This window comes from Rhinolophus hipposideros (genome assembly GCF_964194185.1).
Source record: "Rhinolophus hipposideros genome assembly, chromosome: 9".
NCBI lineage: Eukaryota > Metazoa > Chordata > Mammalia > Chiroptera > Rhinolophidae > Rhinolophus > Rhinolophus hipposideros.
The window spans coordinates 25,797,166-25,821,629 of record NC_138055.1 but is presented as its reverse complement, the minus strand read 5'-3'; the positions used below and the strand labels follow the sequence as shown (position 1 = coordinate 25,821,629).

The 24,464-nt window shown below is 32.8% G+C and overlaps 2 protein-coding genes across 2 annotated transcripts; both read right to left on the bottom strand.

Annotated features, from left to right (window-relative positions):
* Positions 1–165: 165 nt before the first annotated feature.
* CLEC9A (C-type lectin domain containing 9A) lies at positions 166–11,502 on the bottom strand (the record flags this gene model as incomplete). The annotated part of the gene is made up of 6 exons (XM_081059310.1): positions 166–298; positions 985–1,106; positions 2,304–2,455; positions 4,394–4,540; positions 9,610–9,690; positions 11,412–11,502. 6 exons carry the CDS (start codon positions 11,500–11,502, stop codon positions 166–168), a joined length of 726 nt encoding a protein of 241 aa, XP_080915436.1.
* Positions 11,503–13,763: 2,261 nt separating this feature from the next.
* CLEC1B (C-type lectin domain family 1 member B) lies at positions 13,764–22,084 on the bottom strand. Its single transcript, XM_081059960.1, has 6 exons — positions 21,912–22,084; positions 21,135–21,233; positions 19,983–20,102; positions 19,672–19,823; positions 17,309–17,415; positions 13,764–15,736 (listed from the first exon to the last, which is right to left on the bottom strand). The coding sequence occupies exons 1-6, from the start codon at positions 21,973–21,975 to the stop codon at positions 15,592–15,594; spliced, it is 687 nt and encodes a 228-aa protein (XP_080916086.1). The 5' UTR covers positions 21,976–22,084; the 3' UTR covers positions 13,764–15,591.
* Positions 22,085–24,464: the final 2,380 nt, after the last annotated feature.

The window sequence follows — 24,464 nt, the reverse complement described above, 5'->3', positions numbered from 1 at the left end:
ATATTACCCAGTGTAAATGCAAAAATAAGTTTTGAGTCCCAAGTAGCTAGTTTGCTCACCCTCACCTTGGTCTTTTTCTACATTTGCTCTTTGGCATTTTGTGGCAGGTTTTTCAATAAGCTGTTCCAAATACTATTACAATAGGTCACTTTGAGCACAGTTTCTTCAGGTAGAGAATCTTAACACACACTTCTCACAGATAAAATGCTTCCAACTGGTGCAATTAGAGAAAGCAAGGAACTTGTCTCTGAGGTATCCACAGAGCTGGTGAGTTGATTTGGGTCTCTGTTTTGGCAACCTGGAGATGCAAGTCAGTATATCTGAGGTTAGGTATGGAGCTTACAGTGACGTTCTTGTGGGTAACTGATAAGGGGTGTGTAGCTTTTTGTTTGTTTTATTTTATCTTAATATGGTAACCCCTGTAGTAGCTTTGTCCTCCTTCTTCAAATAACAGCTGTTTTCTCTCAATAAAAATGTTAATATAATTTTAATAAGCCACATATTAGAAAGAAAGAAAGAAAGAAAGAAAGAAAGAAAGAAAGAAAGAAAGAAAGAAAGAATTAGAATCTCTTTTTTGATGATTAATTCTCAATATACTAAAGTACCTGATTCTGTTCACCAATCTCCTTGGTTCTATCTGAAAAGCTTAATTTGGAAATTGCTTAGTAATTACTATACTCTCTTTCCCTTAGCACTCTTTACTCATTAAATTATACAAAGGAAATATACTTGATAATTTAATGATATTGTTCATTCAGACTCTCAGATTTTGATAGGAATGCTCTAGAGGGTAAAGCCAATGGGCTGAGAAGGAGGATTTACAAGCCAGGAGACTACTCTTAAATTACCTCAGAAGTCTGTGAAATTATAATGTTGGTTATATCTCCTGGGGGAAATCTAAGGTATAAAATAAAATTAACATTTGAATTCCTTCATGTTTCTATTTTTTCTTGTAGCTTTATGACTTTTCCCTTAGACACTTACAGGTCAGGGGAAGGAGAGGAGCCATCTTGCCAAAACCAAAGTGAGCTGTTTCCATCCTGAGACAGTCCCACCCAATAATCATTACCATTTTTGATCTTCCTCAGGCTGCCAGTGATAAAGTCCTATAAGAAACAAGATCGGAATAGTGAGCTGAGGGGGTGAAAAGCAACAACAACAAACTACCATGAAATGTAAAGTGTGCTATTTTGCCTAGACAAAAACTAATGGGAAACTGAAAAGTGGAAAAAGAGAGAGGGGGGTTATTTAAAAGAAGAAATACATTCTATAGACTTTTTTTTTTCTATTACCATATGATCAGTATAGTGTTAAGGACTATGGAAAAAACAAGCACCTGGTATTAAAATAGTTTCAACAGATTTAGAGTTTGGCAGATAGTATATATCAAAAAAGTGCTCTACTGAAGCCTCATTATCAGGAGAAATAAAAATATCCTTGACATCATAGACCACATAGGTAGGTCATTTTTTCCAGTATATGTCAATATGCAAAATAGTTTAGAAGATTCCAGAACCAACTAAACTGTAAGCATAGTTTCTTAGAAGAAACATTACTAACTTTTGTTACCAAATTTGCACAGAAAAAAATAGTGTAAACTCACAATTGTAATAAGTCAGTTCAAGTTGCCTTGGTCTACTGCATATCGTTAACAAATTGCTCTCCCATTATTCTTGTGAAAATGAACTTCGATTAATTACTGAATATAATAGGCATACATTTTTAATAAGCTCAGAAATGAGTAACTTTCTACTTCATACATACTTATGGGTAGAATGATTTCAGGAAAATATCTTATTATTTGTTTTTTAAAATATTAGTAAACTGGGTTTAATGTTTAGCAAATGCTTACTTTCACAGACTTCTCCATTTCATGACATCACCTCACTTTTTATACTTCTGCTTTTCCTTCATAATTACCAAATTGTTATAGATTATTATACTATCCTATAGCATTGAAAATAATAAATTTAAAACATATGTACAGTTATAAGTATTGTATCTTGGAGTAGATTAGCATATCAAAAGCAGTATTTCCCTTATCCCTCCCCTTTTTGATTAATAAAGGTCAGAGAACTAATATGTTCTTCTTGTTTTTGGATAACCATCCTGTATTTTGTTTCTCTAATTAAAAGGTTAACAAACTATACTAGTTCCCATTTTATCTCTTTTAAACCTTTACTACAACAAATATGCTACTGTTATAAAATACTGAGATATTCTATCTGGTTATATTCAGTCCTTCCTTTTAATGGACAACATGGTATTTCCAAAATTATATGAAACCATAAAATAGTGTTTACCATTTCTTCTTTGCTGTCTATTTGTAGAAGATGAGAACCCTCCTTCAAACAATCCTCTTTACCGGTTTGCCACATTTTCCAATTTTCAAAGACATGATAACAATTTTGTCCATTCTGAATCCAGTTGTGTGGACAAGGGCTGCAGTTATGAGCTTTAAACACAACATTTTATTTTATTAAAGTTATTGTAAAAATATTAGAAGCATGTCTCCTCAAAAGAACTCCTAATGAAGCTGAACACCCTATCCGAATAGTTCATATTCCACAGTACTTACCAATTTCAGTTTCTCTGAGGCTGACTACAGTAAGATTTATATGATCATTTCAAACTGCAATAGGTCTCTACGAAATATTGTAAGATAAAATTAATTTGGAAATATCTTTTTCAAATTCTTTCTCTTCTATAATAATTGATCTGATTATGTTATTTTTATAAATCTTTCTTTAAGTTTACATCATTTACAGTCTTCATTTGTTTGCTTATTGTTTCATGTCTGTTAATCTTAGTGGCCCAATCTAGTTGGAAATGTATTGGACTATTAGGCAAGTTGAGTAATAAGACTCAAATTGATGTTTAAATTCCGAGAGTCAAACATGTAAATGTTTCATATGTAATGGAGAGAACAAACAATGCACCTAAAGAAGTAATTTGAAAATATGTGGGTGAGGATACTTGAAGAAATACATAAGTAACCAATATACTTACCTTTAGACTTTGATATAACGAAGACACAGCCATAATGTTTAATTAGTCTTACAGAATCTTGTCTTAAGAAAGAATATATTCACAAAAGAAGGATGCTCAAATGTATAAAAGAGGAACCAAAGAGCAAGAATTTAACTAAGTGTTTCTGGTACAGTTTTATAGACAGAAAGACACTATGGCTGCCACAACTCAAGTTTCTAGAGAGAATCACAAATAGTTCATTATCAGTCTCCATGGCCCAGATGTCGAGTTATTTAAGGCTTTTCAATATCTTTTGTTTGGAATCCATGTTAATCAATATCCTGAATACTGTTAAAGTTATAGCATAATTAGTGTTGACAATGGCAGTTGAAGGATTTGGGAATATGCTGGATTGGCAGGTCTCCAAAATGGATACTGTCATTGACTCAAGGTTGGTGGCTCAGAGGTGGGCCTAACTAATGCTTGTAATAGCCTGCTAAATTTAAAACATTGTTTCGCAGAGTGATTCTTTAAACCTTTACGTGGCTCAATTTCAATCAGGAGGAGCTGATCAAATAAATATATGGTGATGGACGGAGAACTGACACTGGGTGATGAACACACAATGTGATTTATAGATGACGTAATACAGAATTGTACACCTGAAATCTATGTAACTTTACTAACAATTGTCACCTCAATAAATTTTAATTAAAAAAAATAGAAGGAGCTAGGGTAGTTTTTTGACCTCTTTCATTGGAGATTGCTTACATGGTATCCACTAAAGGGAAGTTAATTTTCTAAATTATATGCATAAGTATTATTAAATGCTAATTAAGTAACCACAGAATACTTTACAAACTATTTGACAGGTAGAAATCTGCTATTTTAGGTTTAAAATGCTAATAAGGAATATAAAAGATAAAACTGAAATAACTATAGAATTTTTAAAAATATGTGAATCCTGCATTATTATAATTTTATGGTAAATACTCTAATTTTCAAAATGAAATTTTTGCTCAAAGAGTTATCTAAATTTTAATCTAAAACAATATCTAAACTAAATAGACTGAGGATTTTGGAGTTATAATTAAAGACATGTATAAATTTGAGTGATTGGATAAAACATAGAATGTTGCTTTTCTTTTTAATCTAACCTACCAATCTCACACATTTCACTTTGAAATTTGACTGTGTGTTTTCCTTATCTGCATTTTTTGGAACCTCTGTATTTTCCACATGTTACTGAAATATGTAAATAAGGTTGAACTGGAGAGTGAATCAAAATTATTAATAAATCTTTTTTATTATAAAATGCTGACCACAATTTTGCAGAGAATAAAATGTGTATCACTGTTTCTTTTCAGGATGTGGTGCATACATTTGTATCTGCACAGTGAAAGCTTCTTTTTATATCAGTTACCTGAGCTAACAGAGTTTTGCATCAAGGCTTGGCAATATTTCATCTGGAGGTCATGCTTTGTCTTCCACTGTGTGAAGTTCAACAGCGCTGTGTCCTGTTGGATGAGTTTTTCTTCTTGCTTCTTTGCAACAGAGGACACCTGGAACACTTCCAACAACAATAATTTCTAATAAATTCCTAGCAAATTATAACAAAGTCATCCTTCAGCACAGACTAAAGACAACTACAAACTGCTAATTATTTTTGTGCCTTTAATTTGCATTATTTAAAATTTTTGTTTCAAATTTACATTGTTCCAGAATCAAAAACTACAAAGGATACACAGCAGCAAGACTTTTTGCCTCCTCTATGTCCTTATTCCCCAAATTCCATACTCCCAAAGCAGTCAGGCTTACCAATTTATTTTTTACTCTTCCAAAAATATTTTGAATTTTACAAGCAAATAAATATGAAGCTCCCTGTCTTTCCTTCACACAAACAGCAACAATCTGTTTACATGGTTATGCACCTTTCATTTTACCACTTAAAATATATTTTGGATCTAATTTTATATCAGCTAATATAGAGCTTTCTTGTTCTTTCATAATCACTAAATAGAATTCCATTGTATGGATGTATAATGATTTATTGTAATCATTTCCATCGACTTTTAGGCTATTTGTAATCTTTTGATATTACAGAAATTAATACTGTAATAAAGAACTTTAATCATACATAATTTCATACATGTGCAAGTGTATTTTTAAGATAAGTTGCTAGGTCAAAGGTTATGTACATTTAGATCTTAGATATTTCCAAATTACCTGCACTATACACTATTGCAAATGTTATCATAATATCATTTGAATTTGCGTTTCTCTTTTTATGTTTGATGTTGAAACTCTTTTCACATACACTTAATTAAAAGTCAGTTGTATTTCCTTTTCTATGAGTATGAAGTGTATAATTACATTCCCTGTCGTTTTTCACTGGGTTTCTAGTCTTTTCCTTACAGTTTTATATGAGGTCCGTATTGTGCTGTGAGACTTAATTTTAGCAGGCCTGGAATCAGCCCAAACCGTGTTTCTAAAGTTCTTGTGTGGCACTGACTCTGGAAAAGGCATTAAACATACTGATTAATAGTGTAGCTTTGTATTCATCAGTCTGAGAATATTTGAGCCAGATTACAGTAGCTATCAGCATTGTTTATTGGCGACATATGATTGATGATTTTTCCCTGGTAACAAAGAGACTCTGAGAAGGCTCTGCTGCTGATGCTGGTTATCTTGCAGGAATATGCTTATGTGATCAGCAAAATACAAAAATTCCCAGCAAGACACTGTTTGGGTCTCCGTGGTACCAAGGTGTTCTGTGTACACATCAGTGGTTCTTGACCCAAGAGAGAAATTGTCTTGAAAGGACACTTATGGGAGAGAAAAAGGTGCCTGCCTGTACTTGGCTTCTCCACACCTCTTATTGTAACAAATATCCTTACTTTAATGCTATTGTTAAGTTGTACCCTTTCCTTATAGTAAACTATAGATTTGTAAGCAGTGTCATTTTGGGACTCACTATCCTGTGAGTCTTCTTTAGCAACCAATTCTGTTTAATTGACTCTGTTAGTGCACTTATATTTTGGTAAAGTTAGCTTTTGGTATGATTTGAACTACAATTACATTTTTCCAGTTTGTTTTTTGACTTTGTTTGTGGTAGTTTATCCCACATTGATCAGACATTATTTGTTATTTTTAGTAAAAGTTTGATACCTGAGATTAAACTTTTATAAATATATTTCACACTTACATTTTGATGTAGATGGAATTTATTTTGTTGTAAATTATAAGGTATGACTTCAACACTTTTTTCCCCAATGGCTACATAGTTATCTCATACCTTTATTTAATCCCCCCTCTCCATACTCCTTATTTGCCATCTTTAATTTACTGTAAACTTCCAAGGAAGTACTTGGTTATACAGTCTTTCTATTATTTTCATTCTATTCAATTCACCTACTTATCTTTTCATCTGTCAGTTCAACAAACATAGCCTTAGTTATTTTAGGTTTATAATTTATTTAAATATTGGATAGGACCAATCCTTCTCTAATTTTATATTACTTTTATATTAATTTTCAATTGTTCTTTTCTACAACTCTGGCTAGCTTATTAAGGCAGTTCTTTTTAAAAATCATATTATGAAGTATCTACCAATTTCTATTTTATTAAATATTTTTATTAACATAGATATCGATTTTCTTTATAATGTTTGTATTTCATAGAATTTCTTGAAACTGTGGGTTGATTTTTTGAATAAATTTCGTAAAATACTTATCCAATAAGTCTTATGATAGTATTACTTTCCCCCAACTCCCTCTGTCCTCTACTTTTGAGTTTACTATTGTACATATGCTAGTTAGCTCTGTCTCAAAGGGAGTCTTGGATATAATTGGGCTCTGCTCCTAACAGAGAATATTGTCACGAAGGGGAATTTTGTGCATAAAAACGGCAATTTGTATCGGCACGTTGTTCAACTGGTCAAGTCAGTATTCAGAAAAAAATATTTAATTTTGTACCTGCATATTCTGATCTATTTTAGTCATCAACATTGTTATTGAGAAGGAAATGCTAAAAACTAAGAGCCATGGACTATAGAAAGCAGACGTTTATGCGCCATCCATCTGTGGATAGCATAAGTAACCCAGGCTGCCAGCTGTTTATTTTCCTTCTTAGTAAAAGGCTGGCTCTAACCAGAGTGAGGAGTAGGACAGTGGTGTTATTTATCTTATCCTGTTGATAATCTAGCTTGTTTAGACAATGCACAATAATAATCTTCCTTTTAGAAATTCGAATTATTCTAAAATTTCTAATTTTGATTGATTTTTTTAGATTAACGATTTTTTGAGGTTATTGTTGCCTTGTTTATTACTATCTAAAAAGCTTGTACTACATAAAACTGTAATAAAACTGGAGAACAGGAAATGAGACTTCTCTTTATGGTACCCCTAAGTGGGAAGCAATGTATTGTACCTTTATTAGTGTTGGGGTAGTAATCAATTTACAAATGAGAAATAAAGATTAAACAATATAATTACCTGGGAAACTATAAGACAAAATGTTTCTAAGAACAAAAAGAAAGAAATAAAACTATCTGTTGTAAAATGTTATAAGTGATACCTAATCGATGAATTAGGAAAATGAAAAAGAAGGGTAAAAACAAATGAAAAAAGTCTGATTTCTTAGAAAATATCTTGCACTATAGTTTTTTAAAATAGTAAGTTAATTAACATAAGTAATATGGCAGAAAAAAACCAGAAACTACAAAATAGTAAGAAGGAAGCAAGAAATTACTTCTATTTACCTTTAAATTTACCACTCTTCCTCCTCCTTCTCTTTTTCACCCTTCTCCTTCTTGCTTTATAGTATCAAATAGTGTGTATGTATCATTATGGACTTAAATGGTCCCTTAATAACAGGCATTTGAGTTTTGTCCAATCTTTTTCCCCCCTATTGCTACACATGCAGGTTTATTTACCAGAAAAATTTTCAAATGTGGGATTTCTGGGTCAAAATTAATTAATGCAGTTTAAGATAACACAGAATATGTTAGGAGCATGAGTGTCTTTAATTTATCTAAACAGCTTTCATGAACTACTCGGAGAAGAAGACAAAGTTAAGTATCCACTGGCCAGCAAATTTTTTGAGAACATGGAAAACGTACAGTGTGCTTTTATTAACATCCTTAGTATGCACTATATGCTTTTTGGCTAGATAATAATTAGTGACTAGAGACTACAAATGTATTTTTATATAAAAACAAATCCTATATCCCATTCACTTGACAACATTGCTTCAAAATGTTGCATCTGCAGTTAATTTTGTTTTTAATTAAAAGTGTTCTTTGTAGTTTTTTTCATCTTCTTACCCTAGTTTATAAAACAACATTGAAATTTCTTAGAACTGAAACTTAAACCATATCTCTTGATATGTGCAATGTCAGTTAAATATGGATTTTTGTAATGAGAATAGAGCTTGGCAATATTCCATTGAAAGTTCCCAGTTTTTACAGAAGAAATTAGATTATTATATGTTAATTGACTTATCTGTTAGTTCTCTTTTAGCTCTGCAAATATGCTTCCAGTATATCCACTTGATAAGCAGATATTTAAATGTGAGATTCTTTTAAAAAATGGACTAACATTTGACTTAAATATTTTTTTCCTGATAAAACACAGAGGGAGGATAAGGTGACATAAGAAAATTCTGGAAGTTCTGAGATTTATGCTGGGCTGTGAAATTTTATTTGAGGAGACAGACAAGGTAATAAATACACTTTATTAGCTCCTAGTAATTATTGAAACTTTCTTCTCAGAACCGCCAGGAAAATGATTTCATAATTAACATTGAACAAGGACGAGTTTCCTGTATTTTGTGGAAGCAAATCTGAACCCTTCTCTTCCTCATTTCAGAACTCATAACTTTCCCCACCACCTAATGCCTCTTAGATAGAGAAATGATTTGCCAAATTATACAAGCAGAAAGAATTATCTAGACAATCATCTCTGTCTAAGCATAGTTCTGAGTACTAGCATGTGTGATTACAAAGGTTCTTAGTCCTTTTTCTGGAACTTGCAGCTCTGTAATTATTATATTTTATAAAAAATTCACTTGCTAGAGATGGAAACGTGTCTCAAATTTGAACTAAACGGAATAAATAAATGTGACTAAATACGGCCCAAATAAAATTCTTAGGTTTGCTTTTAAACATATTAGATTGTACCCTTTCTAAAATAAAGTGAAAAACTCTTATTAAAATAATCGGCATAAGTCAAATTTAGAATAAATTTATATTTATTCTAAAGGAAGCGTATATACTGAAATCTTTAAAATTGCATGCTTTGGCATGCTAATGTGATGTACAAATTGAATCATAATATAAATATTTGCATTATTGTTCCCAAAGAGACTTACAGCATTAGATTTGAGTTAAACACCATTCAGTTGAACATGAAAAGTCATTAACAGTATCCAAGTGCTTAGAGTTATACCAAATAAAGTTCCCATGACCTAAATTAGAGAGCCAATATTTTATATCATTAATATGCATTTAGATGTGTCTAATTGATTCATTTATCTTTTTATGAATTATGTTTTATTTATAATATACATATAACTGTATATAAAGCTATATGTAGTATATGATGTACATAGATTATTTTGAAGATATCCTTCTGTACTTACACTTGATGCCCAAGAAAACCGAGGTTCCTAATGAGCCCACGCAAAAAATACATAAAATCACCATCACAAAACACCATGTTCCTAAATGAGGAATAGGGACAATGAAATTGAGTTAGAGAAAGTAGGTGAAAGGGATGGATCAGGATAAGACTAGACTGAGTAAACGAAAAAATTAACCTTAGGCATTCCGAGTAGAGAATAGATGAGGCTTTGTAACAGTAACAGGAAAAAAAGGAACTCAAACCCTTTGAAATGCAACTTATAACTTGGAATACATTGGACCTGTAAAAATGTCAAATTGAACAGATTTAAAACATACTTCTCCCATCGTTACATAATGCCACAACCTTACTAACTACTTATATGTTACATATTTTAGATATTATAGCAAACCATGTAGTAAGCTTTAATTTTTATTAGTTTCAGGTGTACAAAACAGTGTAATAGTTACACATTTACACCCCTCACAAAGTGATAACCTCCCTCCCCTAATCTACTACCCCTCTGACATAATATATAGCTATTACAGTTCCACTGACTTTACTCCCTATGCTGTACTCTATATCCCATTTCTATATGTATATTAAATTGTAGTTGACATTCAATGTTATTCAGCTTCAGCTTCAGGTGTACAGTGCAGGCAAGCTTTAATTTTTGGAAGTAAAAATACTGTATTGCATTCTCATCCCCTTTCAGTATCACTTGAACATGATTGGTTCAGATATTTCCTTTTAAACATAGAGTTTGGGATAAAAAAAAACAAAAACATTTTCCCAGGTAATTTTGCAATTATCTCAGAAGGAAAAATGAAGAATGTGTGATTTGTTAGCTTTCCAACACCAGTCAGAGAAAAACAGCTAAAATTTATCTTTGGATAGTACGATAAACAGAATAATGCCCTTGCCCAAGATGCCCGTGTCCTAATCTCTGGAACTTGTAAGTGTTACCTTATGTGGCAAAAGAGACTTCAAAGATGTAATTAAGTAAACAATCTTGGCATGGGGAGATTATCCTGTTTTATTTGCACCCTTGTAAGTGAGAGGTGGGGGACCAGAAGGACACAGTGTTATACGATGATGGAAGTAGACATGATGCTGCTGGCTTTGAAGATGGAGGAATGAAACATGAGCCATGAAAAGCAAGAAATGCAGCTCTAGAAACTGGAAAAAACAAGGGAATTGATTTTTCCCTAAAGCCTCTAGAGACAATGCGGTCCTGCCAACACCTTGGTCTCAGCCTAGTAGGACCCATTTTGGACTGCTGATCTCTAGACCTGTAAGGTAATAAATTTGTGTTGTATTAAGCCCCTAAGTCTGTGGTAATTTTTGACATCAACAATGGGAAATGAATACAAATATTAAATAATAAAAACGGAACTGATTACTATAGAAGGCAGTTTAAAGCTGATTAGATTTTGCCAGGTTTTCCATGTCTTTTTCTCTTTATTTCTTAATATTTATCAGATAATTTGCAAAGTATTTTATGCAGAAACTAAAATAATAAAAAAACATGATTTCTGTCACTTATTTTCCAAATCCAGGAATTCTTTGTCTTTTCCAGTGAGAGAGAGAAGAGAGAGAGAAAGAGATAGTACTACACATTTGTCAAAGGCATTGCTCTTTTTCTTTTCACCTTTACTTACTCCTCCTACACCTCATTTCATTTTTTAATGTTGGTGTATCATACACATTATCATATTTTTAAGTGGGTTACCTCGTTAGAAAAATCACCTGGGTTCATTAGGTAACAGGAAACAAAAGATAAACTACAAAGTATTGGAGTAAATAATTAGACTGGGTTACCTGAATATTTGGTAGGAGACAGATGTTTCTGGTAAGGGTTTGATGATGGAGTATCCCATTGAAGGGAGCTGTATACTTCTTCCTCCTGCATGTCTGTGATGCTTTGATAGGCAACACACAGTCCCCACGAGAAGCTGAGACAAATAACTCCTTTTGCAGTCAGGAGCAGGTCAAAGAAATGAAATTGGCTACTTTTCCCACCAGTGGGAAAATATGTTTAAGTTTAAGGAATAGGACAAATGCATCTTCATCCAGAAAGTAGAAGTTTATGAAGTTTAAGCCAAAGCACAACTTATCAAAGAAGGAAATGAGAAAGGAACTGAACACAAAATGGCCAATAATAAAACATGTTAATTGCTCTGGTTTCTACAATGCAGCAAATATTGAAGGTGAATACATCAGATTCTGTTAAGATGAAAAGTATGGAAGTTCAAGCCTGTGCTTATATTTGGTATAGGACATGAAGCATGGGGATGATCAGGGTCACAAATGTACGAGGATAGCTCATGTTAGGCGAACCAGAGTGTAAGGAGTTGTAGAAAACTGCGTATCATTAAACAAAAAAGCTAGGAAGGGATTGTATCCCTGAAATAAATATACACATTGCGTTTGTTAGGCTAATGCAGTTCCTGTGACAAAATTGCTGTGACCTCAAATTTTCAGTCATTTAGCACAAGACAATTGTATTTCTTGTTCACATAACATTTTAGCTTCAGTAATCCTAGTTAGTGGGTTACCTCCAAATGATCCCTGGGCTCCTTCTGTCTTGTGGAACATTAAAGTCCTTCATTTAAACCATTGGAAAGTAAAAGAGAAGGTGACAAATCCACACCTTCTTCTTAACAGCCATAACCTAGAAATAACATCCCATCCACATCTACTAATGTAATGCTCATGTTTGGATCTAAATATTGGGCCAGATAAATGTAACTTTTGCCTGGCTAGCAAACTTTCTATGATAACTACACTTTAGAAGGGAAGAATGAATTATGTAGTGGATAAATGGCCATTTCTGTCACATCCTGTAGCTATTACACTGCTATTGAGAAATTTGATACTTTAATTATTATTGGCCATTTTTCCTTACAGCCAAAGGTCATGCCTCAATAATTTACAGTCTGTAAATCCCACAATCTGCAAAATTGCAATGTTCTTTTTTGTTTCAGTGTCTCACTGGATCAATCATTGATCTCTGTAATAGAAGAAAACAAATGGCACTCAAGGGTATCTAAGGCCATTTAATAAAGATGCTGTTTTATAAAGTTTTCAGAAGGATTAAGGGAACCAAAAACGGTGGTGAGATGTGCATTTGGAAGCTACTATTACCGGTAGACCTAAGAATTAAAGGGGAGGTGTTTATTGGAACTTTGTGACCTGTCTGACAGGGGCCACGGCCTAAGATATGGAACAGGCAGCCTTTGCCTTGGACATGGAAAGGCAGGGAGAGAGCTAGGGGAATAAATACCCTCTGATCATGCTAGCACGCCACTATAGTTGAATTAACTGGAAGCCAGAGGCCATGTTTGTCCAGGTAATGCTTTTCATTTGAGTTTTGCCTCCCCAGGCACAGGGTGGGGCTAAAAGGATATTAAGAGGCAAATGAGAATTTCTCCAAATACTTTGTATGATTTTCCTGTGGTTTGAGATTCTGATCTGAAAAGTAATGTGACTAAATCAGTGGAATTATTTCTGTCTTGAGGAAAAGAGGAAGAAACCATAAGCATATCAGATGTGCATTAAGGTTAGTGTCAGGAACCCAAAAACAGAAGTTCAATGTGTTGTCATTATTTTTTAGGTTCTCTCAAATTTTATCAGCATTAAACATCACGCTCAGAAAGACCTAGCTTTCCCAAATACAGTATGTTCTCTAACAAATTTCTTTGGGGAAGCATTGGACATTCTCAATAAAAGATTAATATGTTACTTGCATTACTTTTGATGTTTTTAATCATGCTACCTGTTATTATCATTCATTACATTCCAAGTTCTGTTGCAAAGGGCTTTGACATGAATTACTTTGATTCTTACAACAGCTCTATGAAATAAGCACTATTATTAGTATATTGTAACTTAATTGTAAATTGAAACAAAGAAAAGTCAAATTATTAGGTTGGCGCAGAAGTAATTGCGATTTAAAAGGTTAAAGATAATTGCAAAAACCACAATTACTTTTGTACCAAGCTAATATTTACCAAAATTCACTTATATAGTAAGTGGAGGAGTTAGTATTTGAACCCAGGTGTTCTGATAACAGAACCTGTGATATTAAAATCTGTGCTACTCTAATTTCATGTATTAGATGCTTTTGATATGAGTACCAGAAAAAAGAATCTTTGTAGGCATAGTGTGTTTGGTTTACATTTTTAATTGCATTTTTGCCATGCAGTAAACTATTATTCTTTGAAATTTAGTTGTGCCATAATAATATTTAAATGTTTTTCCATTTGGGGGAGATAAAACCCTCGAGTCCAGAGATATGGCTTTAGAATTTTCATTTCCTATTTGGTTTCTCTATGCAAACAAGTGAAAAATTAAAAAATAATGATACTAACCCCCAAAAGACAAGATCTCAAGACATTTGAAATAGAAGCAGAATCTGAAGTAGTTCTGTTATTTTTTCTCTCTCTTCCTCCCTAAATCTGCTTGTTTATTAATAGTATAAATCAAGAGAAAGGTTTAAGTGTCTTTGAATGTTAGTACACAAAGCTATAAAACGTATATTTATTGAATGCTCATTATAGCCTTGGTACTCTATGCAATGCTTTATATTATTACATTCAATGATTGTGACAATTACCTTATCAGTAAGGTAATAATATTACGTTCACTTGATAGATGAAGAAACTGAGTTTTAAAGAGACTAACTTACCAAAAACCACATAAGGAGTAAGTTCTAAAGTAATGTTTTTTGAAATGTATTAAAGACAACTTGTATCGGAATCAAATAGGGGTGCTTATTAAAAACACAGGACTGTGTCTCCTCAGCCTTTCAACTGAGTACCATAGCTATTTGTAGTTGAACACCTAGTGTTTTAACAAACACCTCAGTTGAGATGTTTGAGGATCATGTTCGTAAAATTTATTACCACTAATTTAAGAAAAAAAGAGTACCTTAAGGGAAGCTGTGGCAAGGAAATGCAGTTTTTGCCTGTTATCCTGTTGAAGGGTGCCCTCTCCACATATCTATAAATACTTCACGAGTTACTCAGCAAAAACCAAGCATAGAACTGTCAGGAAAAGAAATAGATAAAACATTTTTACTTGCAGTTCTATCTACTAGCCTATGGGCCTTGTCAAGAAGGATTTATTCATTTTCAGAACTCATCAGGTTTCTTGCAAATTTTATTTTCCTTCTTTGCACAGAAAATTACTGCAGTTGGATCTGAAAAGAGGTAGACTTGGAATCGAAATTACATTTGTATAGTGTTTTACTGACTATGCTGCTTCCTATAAAACTATCTCATACAATGGGAAGCAAATATTTTTCTGTCTCTTATGAACCAGAAACTTCTTGGTGCTGGGCATCGAGTAGCAAAGGAAAGTCATAGTGTATGCCTTCATGGAGTTTCTGACATAGTTAATGTTCTGAAGTTTTATTTTAGTTTGTAGAATTGTGAAGTATATAAGATGGCTGTTAACGTATTTTAAATATGAGAAAATGGAAGTTAAAGTGGCTACTTGACTGGTCCATGGTTGTACTTTAATTAAATGATCACACCATCTAAATCATTTTACTAATTTTAAGTTTAGTATTCTTTCCACCACCCTATGCTGTCTTTCAAATATTTTGTATAGTTTTCAAACTTAAGAATTTTGCACAGCTCAAGTCAATTAAGCCCTAACTTTTTTGTTCCAGTTTAAAATGTATGTGTTTATGTCTGAAGATGCAGTGAGTCATACTATGTTGAGATAATTAGGAATGGAAGACAAGAAGAAAGAAAATTAATGGAAACAGAACAACCGAGAAACGAAGAATCAACTCACAGATTGGCTTTTGGATGTATAAGAAGACACTAAGTTATACCTTTGTATATAAGGATGTATAAAGAAGGGTATTGGTAGGAAAGATAATGAAAAGATAAAAGAAAAAATAAGAAATTTTATGGTTAGTGATTCCTACATTCAGATATTTTATTGTACAATCAAGCACTGTCTGTGACGTCCTTCCCATCTCTTTGCATTAAAGTAGTTCGTCTATCTTTGCCATGCCTGCCTTTCTCTCACACATTAAAAAATGTTTGTTCTGACACGAGGTAGGGTGAATTTTCCCATTATGAAAATAAGCACAATTCATGTTTTCTCTTCCATTTCCAGAAAGCTCAAACCTGTGAATAAAAAAGGTAGAATGAATTCTTTTTGAAGCTAAATAATAAACAATCAAAGGCTCTGTGTAATATTTTGTTGCATAGAGACAAAAATTATGGGGTGAAAAGTTGAAAACAACATTCACATCATTGAGAAAATTCTAATCTGCTGGGGAGTATGTATTTAATAGCTCAATAGTAATTCAATACAACATAGGATTAAGCAGCAAGTGAACAGTAATTACAATAGTGGTCCAGAGGAAGAGAAGGATGGGGATATGAAACAATGGGAAAGACTTTATTTTTTCATCTTTTCATAGAAGATAATACATTAGTTCTGTAGTCAAGTAGCTTCACAGGATGGAAATGACCTCAAGGGAAAGTAAATTGGTTAAATATTTTTGAAATAAAGACTTATGTTATAGGGTAACAGACATAAGACAGCACACTGTAAGGTAGTTGCCTGTTAACTTGTTTATATTCTCTACTACACTGCTTATGACCAAAGGGGGGGGAAATGTGTATTTACTAACGCATTTGCCAGATACTTATGAGATACCCACCATGTGCCAAAATTATTTTTCTGAGGTGATGATAGAGTGGCAAACAAAGGCAAGGTCCCTTCTCCTGGGGAACTTACATTGTAGTTGAGGTATATTGATTTCTTGAAAGAACAGAGGGAATACCAGTTTGCCTGCAATATTGTGAATGAGGCAACACAATATGGTGATAGGAGACAAAGCCAAAGGTCTATGAGGCTTGTTTGTAACTGTAGTAGCCTTGTCTCCTACTCATAGTAAAACTTAATAAATGTCTGTTGAATAAATTAATTAAAAATTAAGTAATAATCAGATTGTAAAAGTTTGGGTTAATCAGTTTAAATTAAAAAACATCATTAAATTTATTGGGGTGATATCAGCTTAAATTTTAACTGGAGAGACATTGTGGTTTTGATACACAAGATGAGCAAAATGTATTAAGACTGGAGATTGGAAAGCCACATTAAATAACTTGTAATGTAATTGGCCCATTTGCCTAAGTTGTTTGCAGAAGGATGGAGCCTTATGGCATGAACATTAGAACCACTTTGTAAATGATGTTGTGCCTGATTCTCAGAAAGGCTCAGGGTAGATGAGGAGGTAAAACACTGCTGAAAAGTCAAAAGAATCCACAAAGTAATAACTTTCAACCATAATATAATAAGGATGGTAATTTTGTTCCATAAATAATATGAAGAGAATCAGATTAAGCAAAAAAAAAAAAAAAAAAGAAAAAAAGAAGAAAAGAAAAAAGACACATAAAATGTTCCAACAGTCAAGTTGAGAGTAAAAACGAATGAGAAAAAAATATGGGGAATAGAGGTGGATTGTGACTTAGATAAAGAGCAGAGGAATGGGAGAGAAGGGAATTGTTTTATTAGCAGTGTTCTCTTATTAGGATTAGAGTGTAAGAGACTCAACATCTGCTTACATAGCACCCAGTAGGGTATAAAACTACTTCCCAACTTTTAATTAATTATCATTCCAGAGGCTAGAGTATCTCAAAATAAAAATTGCTAGTTGTGCCTTGTATTCTGAGTGCCCAGTGACTTACACATTTTTGGAGGGAACTGAGCCATCTTCCCACATCCAGACTTCATTAGAGTTCTGACGGGACAATCCAACCCAACGAATTAATGCAGTCCTGGATTTGATGTATTCCTATTGCAAACACAAATAAGTATAGCGGTCAGAATGCTTTCACAGTTCTTTAAAGACATAAAGACAAAACTTCTTTAGAAGACCCTGGACCAAAAAAAAAAGTTACATTATACGTCTATATTAATATTAATCAATTATATTTGATATTTAGAATTGTACCAAGTTCACTTGTTTTAGAATTTAAAAATATTTGAAGCACACAGGAAATAAATTATACATAAGATAGCTGATATTCTAATCTTATGTGTTTATCTTCCATCAATTGAAGATTAGAGTACCAAATATAAGATAAATGAGATAAATGGTAAACAACTAGAGAAGGAAAATGAAAAAGAAATACATTGTTGGTGAAATTTTGTATTTCCTAGATTTAACCTTTACTTGCTTTGGTTTCATTGTTTAGCTTGCTTACAAAGTCTTACATTAGGAATATTAATTTAATTTAGTTAGTTGGGTGAAAGAAAATTATAGGATGTCTTTCTCAATGGGATTTACAAATAATATTTATCTACTTTTCCCAATTTACCTTTTTCTACTTAGTAATTATCACTATCTACTATACTATGTACTATGTTTTGTTCATTACTTATTATTCCTACTAGAATATAAACTCCATGAGGTTAGGAATTTTTATTATTGATTTATTAATGAAAAATATTTTATTAATTGCATAGGTTTAGGTCCTGGAACAGTTCCAATACATATTTGTTGAATTAATAGATAACTTAATCAGTCAATCAATCAATCTATGTGTAACAATATTGTAACAAAATTAAATGGAGGTCAAATGTTCATATACTGTCATACCCTCCAGAAAAACAGAAAGGTGGGAAATCATTCTTGGCAAATAAGAAATGTCTCAAGCTTTCTGACACACATGTGAGACACAGAATGGCATTCCGTAAAGAGAAGGTCACTTTTGACCACCTATTTCTTGAAGCTTGTGCCACTCGCCACCTTTTGGTTAATTCCTATTCTTTTCTTTCAAATACAAACACATTGTATACTTTACCATAGGAAGTATATTCTACCTGAAATTCTGTCTAAAATTCAACTTTATTTTTCAAAAATTATATTATCTCCTCTATTAGGTATAAAGCTCCAACCTGGCATCAGCTTAAAATAATAAAATGCAAGAGATGATTATACATCTCCAATTAATCTCTTTGTATTGGAGTTGAGATTTTAGGGTACTCTCTTCTTTTGTCTGATTGGAAATATTAATTTATTTTTCTGAGTATATTCTCTATGAGTCTGAACCTACAAAGAAAGTAAGTAGATGGTACAGCAAGCTAAAATAAGAGGGAACACAATGATATGAATGCCACTAGGCTGATCTCCTCATTTCTGGTTCACTGCTATGTACTTTAGTTCTCAGGAAATTATAAATCGATTTTGCTGATCAACTGGATCAATTCTGTAGAACATGACTGGTTTGAATATTTGAGTTCTGTTGAATCTCTATCTGCACATAGCCCAAATCCTAATCTTCTATTCCCATTTACATTTGCTTTCATTTTAATGAGCAAAATGTAAATAATTACTGTACTAGAAATTATAGAATAAATATCATAAAGAATTCTTGCCTTCAAGAAAAATATGTTTTGATAAACCTATATTGGGTAAAAGAGAGACTCCAAGGCTTGGTTTCTGCTTTGCTCCTAGGATTCATGAAAAGAAAAGCTACATTAAATAATAAAGGGAATGTGGATGTGGACATACTTTGTTTGAAAATATAGGCTTAGAAGCTGTCAAAGAGGGAAATGTGGAAGAGAAGATATGTTTAGTAGAAAATTTACAACTTAAATCTTGTGTGTTTTGCAAATGAGATTGCTCCCCAAACTATGTTTGGGAGAGCCTATGAAAAAATGGAGTTTGCTTTATGGCTTTTTCAGTTGTCTACAATTCAGCAGGAACTGAGAAGTCATGTAATATTGGGATAACACTGTTATTTATATTTTACAATCATATTTCATTTCTTTATGTTTTCAGATTATTTTATTAATTAGTACATAGAGTTAAGGAAATTGAAAAAAAGTTAAGTGACTTGTTGCAGAAAGAAGACCAGAACTTCAACTCTTGTTAGTCCTACTTAACCACTTTCTATTCTCAAATTTTGTGATTGTTACTGAGCTTAGTAAGGTTTTCAGATTAGCAAAACTGGAAGGCACGAGAAAAGTATTTTTTTAAGTCAAATATTTCACTTGGGATTTTTCTCCTATGATCCCAAAATATTTAACACAGGAATCACCTCACCAGGATGTTCTGGTTGGCAATCTTCAGTAGAGTAGCATTCCTGTTGGTACAGTACTGCTTACTCTCTTCCCAGGTCAAATTGTGCCTGAAGAATCCATAGCAACTATCTCCATGATATCTCCAATTTGTGTCACATGGGCTGCACTTATGGCCTTAAGAAGAAATCAAACATAGGAAATCTTTTATTCTAAATCAGACTTACATATTCCCCAAATTCAATTTTTCCTATAGATCTCAAAATTTTCTACAGGTAGCATCACAGAAATATTCCAGGGATAAGGGAGATGAAGAGGTTACCAAACCATACTTACTGAAATCATTCTTTTGTTCTGATTGTTTTATTAAATTTTGGCAGAGCTGCTTTGCTAATTGTTGCAAAGATCCTGAGAGATTTTTATTCTCAACTTGTAGGTAGTTTTGCTGTGTGAGAGCTAAATGTAAAAATTAGTTAATAATTTATAATCAGAATAAAAAAAACACTACAAAGAATTTCAATGAAGTTCAATTTTCTTAGAATTATCAATCTATGAAGGGTTTACAAGATACACATGAGAAATGAGTGCTGACAAGGGACCAGGATCAAGGGATGGGGTATAAAGAACAAATTAAGAACTAAGCAAACTGACAGCTGAGGGTTATCCAAAAGAGTAAGTGAACTATTTGAAGGAGGTAATCACAAATAAGAAAAGGCCATGATCAAATCACATGCCCAAAGCAGTTGTTTTGAAGTTTCCATAGTACAGATTTCCATGCAGATCTCACAAAGGTGAATAAACTCTCTTATTTTGTTTTTCATGTAATACCAAAATATCCATTTATTTAAAAGTTACATATTGATTGTCTTTTATGCTGAAAGTACTGTAATATTTAAGTAAATAAAAAATGGTGAATGAAAGATTCTAAAATAAGAAAAAATAAACAAGAACACAAACATGCAACAATTACATAGATAACAATGTGACTTTGGAGGACTTTTAGATTTAGAAGAAAAAAATGCTTATAAATTAGGTGGGATATGAATTAACTCTGAGGAAGTAAATACATTCATTAAACAAAATGGGGTGGAGGACATTTTAGGAAGAGGGAATAGAATGAGCAAAATCCCAGGCAGAGGAACATGGGATGTATTTGTGAAACAGAAAACTCCATGTTGGCTGGATTTTAGGATATGCAGGATTGGAAGAAAAAAAAGTTTCAAAAGATAGTGTGAATCTATGCTGAGGGGGAACTTAAGGACCAATTAAAAATTCTTGAAAATAATTTTTAATTAATTAAAAAATCTAAGTGGTGATTTTAATTGGAAGGGAAAAGTTAGAGTTCTTATTGAGAATATCTTAAGAGCTATGTATAGGATTACTGGAGTGGTGACAAATTGACAAGTAAGTTAAGATTAATGGCCTACACCAGGACCCTTAGGTATTGCCTTCCTCGGATAAAATCTTTGGCAATGAGTCAGTACTTACACATAATCCCCAGAGCCACTAGTCCACCAACCAGCCCAATACACAAGACCAGCAGAATCAAAGCCATCACACGCCACAGAGATGAGGAAGCAGGCTCAACTGTGGACATACAATAAAAATGTCAGGGGGCAGGCAGTATGGCATAGTTATGGGGCAGCGCTACTCCTGGCCCTGCCCACTCAGGATTTTTTAAGATATATAAACAGCATCATTGGCAGATCTTACCAATGTTCCCTCAGTGATCATCAACAGTAAGCACAACCCAATTCCATTCCACACATTCATCTTCATCCCTAGTACATTTGTCTCTGAGTCAAAATACAATTAGCTGTTAAGATCTTGTGTGTTTACCTTTGTTTTGTTCTGTGACCAACTCTCCCCATAAATAATAACAATAATAATAATAATAATAATAATAATAATAACAATAAACAATTGCTTTAATAAACAAGACCTGCAGAATCACACCCATTTGTTGACATTTTAAAAATGGGTTTTCAAACCTTCTTTCCCCTTACCTTCCTTGGTTTGTATTCCCTCGACATTAAACTCTATAAACCTAAAGTAGTGTTCCCTGCTTGTATCTTTTCCTGTTTGTATTCTAAATAAGTCTGTCCGAACCTATGTAGATAGGACTCAAATGTTATAGAAAAAGAAAGTAATTCAAGAAAGTAAAAGAAAACTGTACATGCTGTCACTAGTTAAAAGAAAAAAGGTAAATTAGGGTTGACATATTTCAATAATTATTTCCAAATTGTTGCCTCTGGGCATTCTTACCTGAGGTGAGAGCTGGTTTTCGAGTTTTAATATTTAAGGTGATGTATCCATCTTCATCCTGCATGGCTTTCTTTTGAACTGCAAGTGAGCTCCGGGTTCAATGACTTTACAAAATGTAGTGTCCACTTTTATGATTTCAGTGTCTTTCAGTCTGTGAGCCTCCTCTCTCTGGTAAGGTGGAGACATGAGTTGGGTCATATATTTGTTTCGTTGTTGTTTTTTTTTTTTTTTTTTTTTTTTTTTCTTTCCAGGAAACCCTTACATAGCTCCTCAGAGATACATGAACCTTGGACATAAAAACACAAAAATAATAATAACTTGTGGTAAAGGAGTAGATACAGCATTTGTTTCCTTTTTCCTTATCTTCAACTCTGAATGAAGGAATATTGCATCACGTGTATCCTTTCAAAGAACAAAAGTTCACACTTTATCTTAACCCTAGCAGAGTCTAAATCATATTGTTTAAATGAAGTGATTTCTAATAAAAATTCTATCCCATTGTGAGGAGAAAGTCTATTATAATTTGATTTAATATAGGCTAAATTAAATATTTTATGGTGTTATGTTAGAAGACACCATTTCTAATTCTCATCTTGACTTCAACCAACTGCTTGCATTTTTCACAAATCAAATTCTTTATAAATTCAATTACTCCACACAAGGCATACTTCTTGAGCCTAGGCATCAAAGGCAAACAGTAAAATAATACAGTTAGTGACTTCATGTATTGACTTTTAGTGATGTTTGTCTTTTAAAGTGAATTTCCAGGAATAGAAAACTCCTAACTCAATGAAGTCATGTAATTTCAAGTATAGCTGTGCTTAGATGAAGAGCTATTTGGGAAAAGGATGGTTTCCTAGTACCCTTTACATCACAGTATAATATGTATTCCACACATTTAACTTTATGAAATGGGTTTTTAAATTGTCATTTTAGCTTATATTGAAAGCATTTATATAATAAGAACACCCATAGAAAGTTAGCTGCTGTACTTATTGTAGGAATATCAGTGAAGCTACTATCTACTTTGTAGGATCACTTTTATATAGTTTTATAGCAGACATTTTTGTAAAACCTCCAGGCCAGAAAAGTTTCTCTTTTTCTGAATAACTATTAAACATTTACCTTCTAAATGATCCTATTTCTACTTTTTCTTTAGTTAATAAAGTGTTAGACTTTACTTTTCAATATAGTAATTACATAGGATTTCATGACAGATATTTTGTTTACTAACTTTCCTCAGGCACTTCTTGTATACATATATTATTTTCTTCCTGTTATCTCCTTCATTCTGAATTCTTTGTCAATTCACTTAAAATAATCTTTTATTTTAAAACGTCTTGAGAATGGTGAAAGAATAAACAAAACAGCATGGAAAGCATTGCCTGATCTAAAAATCCCAAACTTACCATGATTTAAATATTTTTAATTAATTTTTGTTAACTTTATTGGGGTGACATTGGTTATATTGGTTTCAAGTATACATTTCTATAATATATCACCTATATGTTGCATATATATATCTGTTGCACCTATATGTTGCATACTCTGGGTGTTGACCACCCAAGTCAGTTCTCCTTCCATCATCATACATTTAACACCTTTTTCCCTCTTCTACCACTGCCCAACCCCTCTTAATCTCTGGTAATCACTAAACTGTTATCTGTGTCTATGAGTTTTTGTTTCTTCGTTAGCTTGTCTTGTTCCTTTGTTGTTTTCAGTTTTATATCCCACATACGAGTGAAGTCACACGGCTCTCTACTTTTTTCTGTTTGACTTATTTCACTCAGCATGATAATCTCAAGATCCATACATGTTGTCGCAAATGGCAGTATTTCATCCTTTCTTATGACTGAGTAACATTCCATTGTGTATATGTACCACATCTTCTTTATCCAATCATCTATCAAAGGACACTGGTTGTTTTCATATCTTGGACACCATGAATAATGCTGCAATAAATATAAGAATACATGTATCTTTATGGATAAATGTTTTCAGATTTTTGGGGTAGATACCCAGAAAAGGGATTGCTGGGTCATAGAGTAATTCTATTCTTAATTTTTTGAAGAATCTCCTTACTGTTTTGCATAGTGGCTGTACCAGTTTACATTCCCACCAGCAGTGTATAAGGGTTCCTTTTTCTCCACAACCTCTCCAACACTTGTTATTACTTGTCTTGTTGATCATAGTGATTGTAGCAAGTGTGAGGAGATTTCTCATTGTGGTTTCGATTTGCATTTCCCTAAGTTAGTGAAGTTGAGCATTTTTTCATTTATCTATTGTCCATTTGCATGTCTTTTGGGGAGAAGTATCTCTTTAGGTCCTCAGCTCATTTTTTAATTGGATTGCTTTTGTGGTTGTTGATGAGTTGTATGAGTTCTTCATATATTTTGGATATTAGCCCCTTATTGGAGGTGTTGTTTGCAAAATATCTTCTCCCATTCGGTTGGTTGCCTCTTTATTTTGTTGATGGTTTCTTTTGCTGTGCAGAGCTATTTAGTTTGATATAGCCCCATTCATTTATTTTGGCTTTTACTTTCCTTGCTTTTG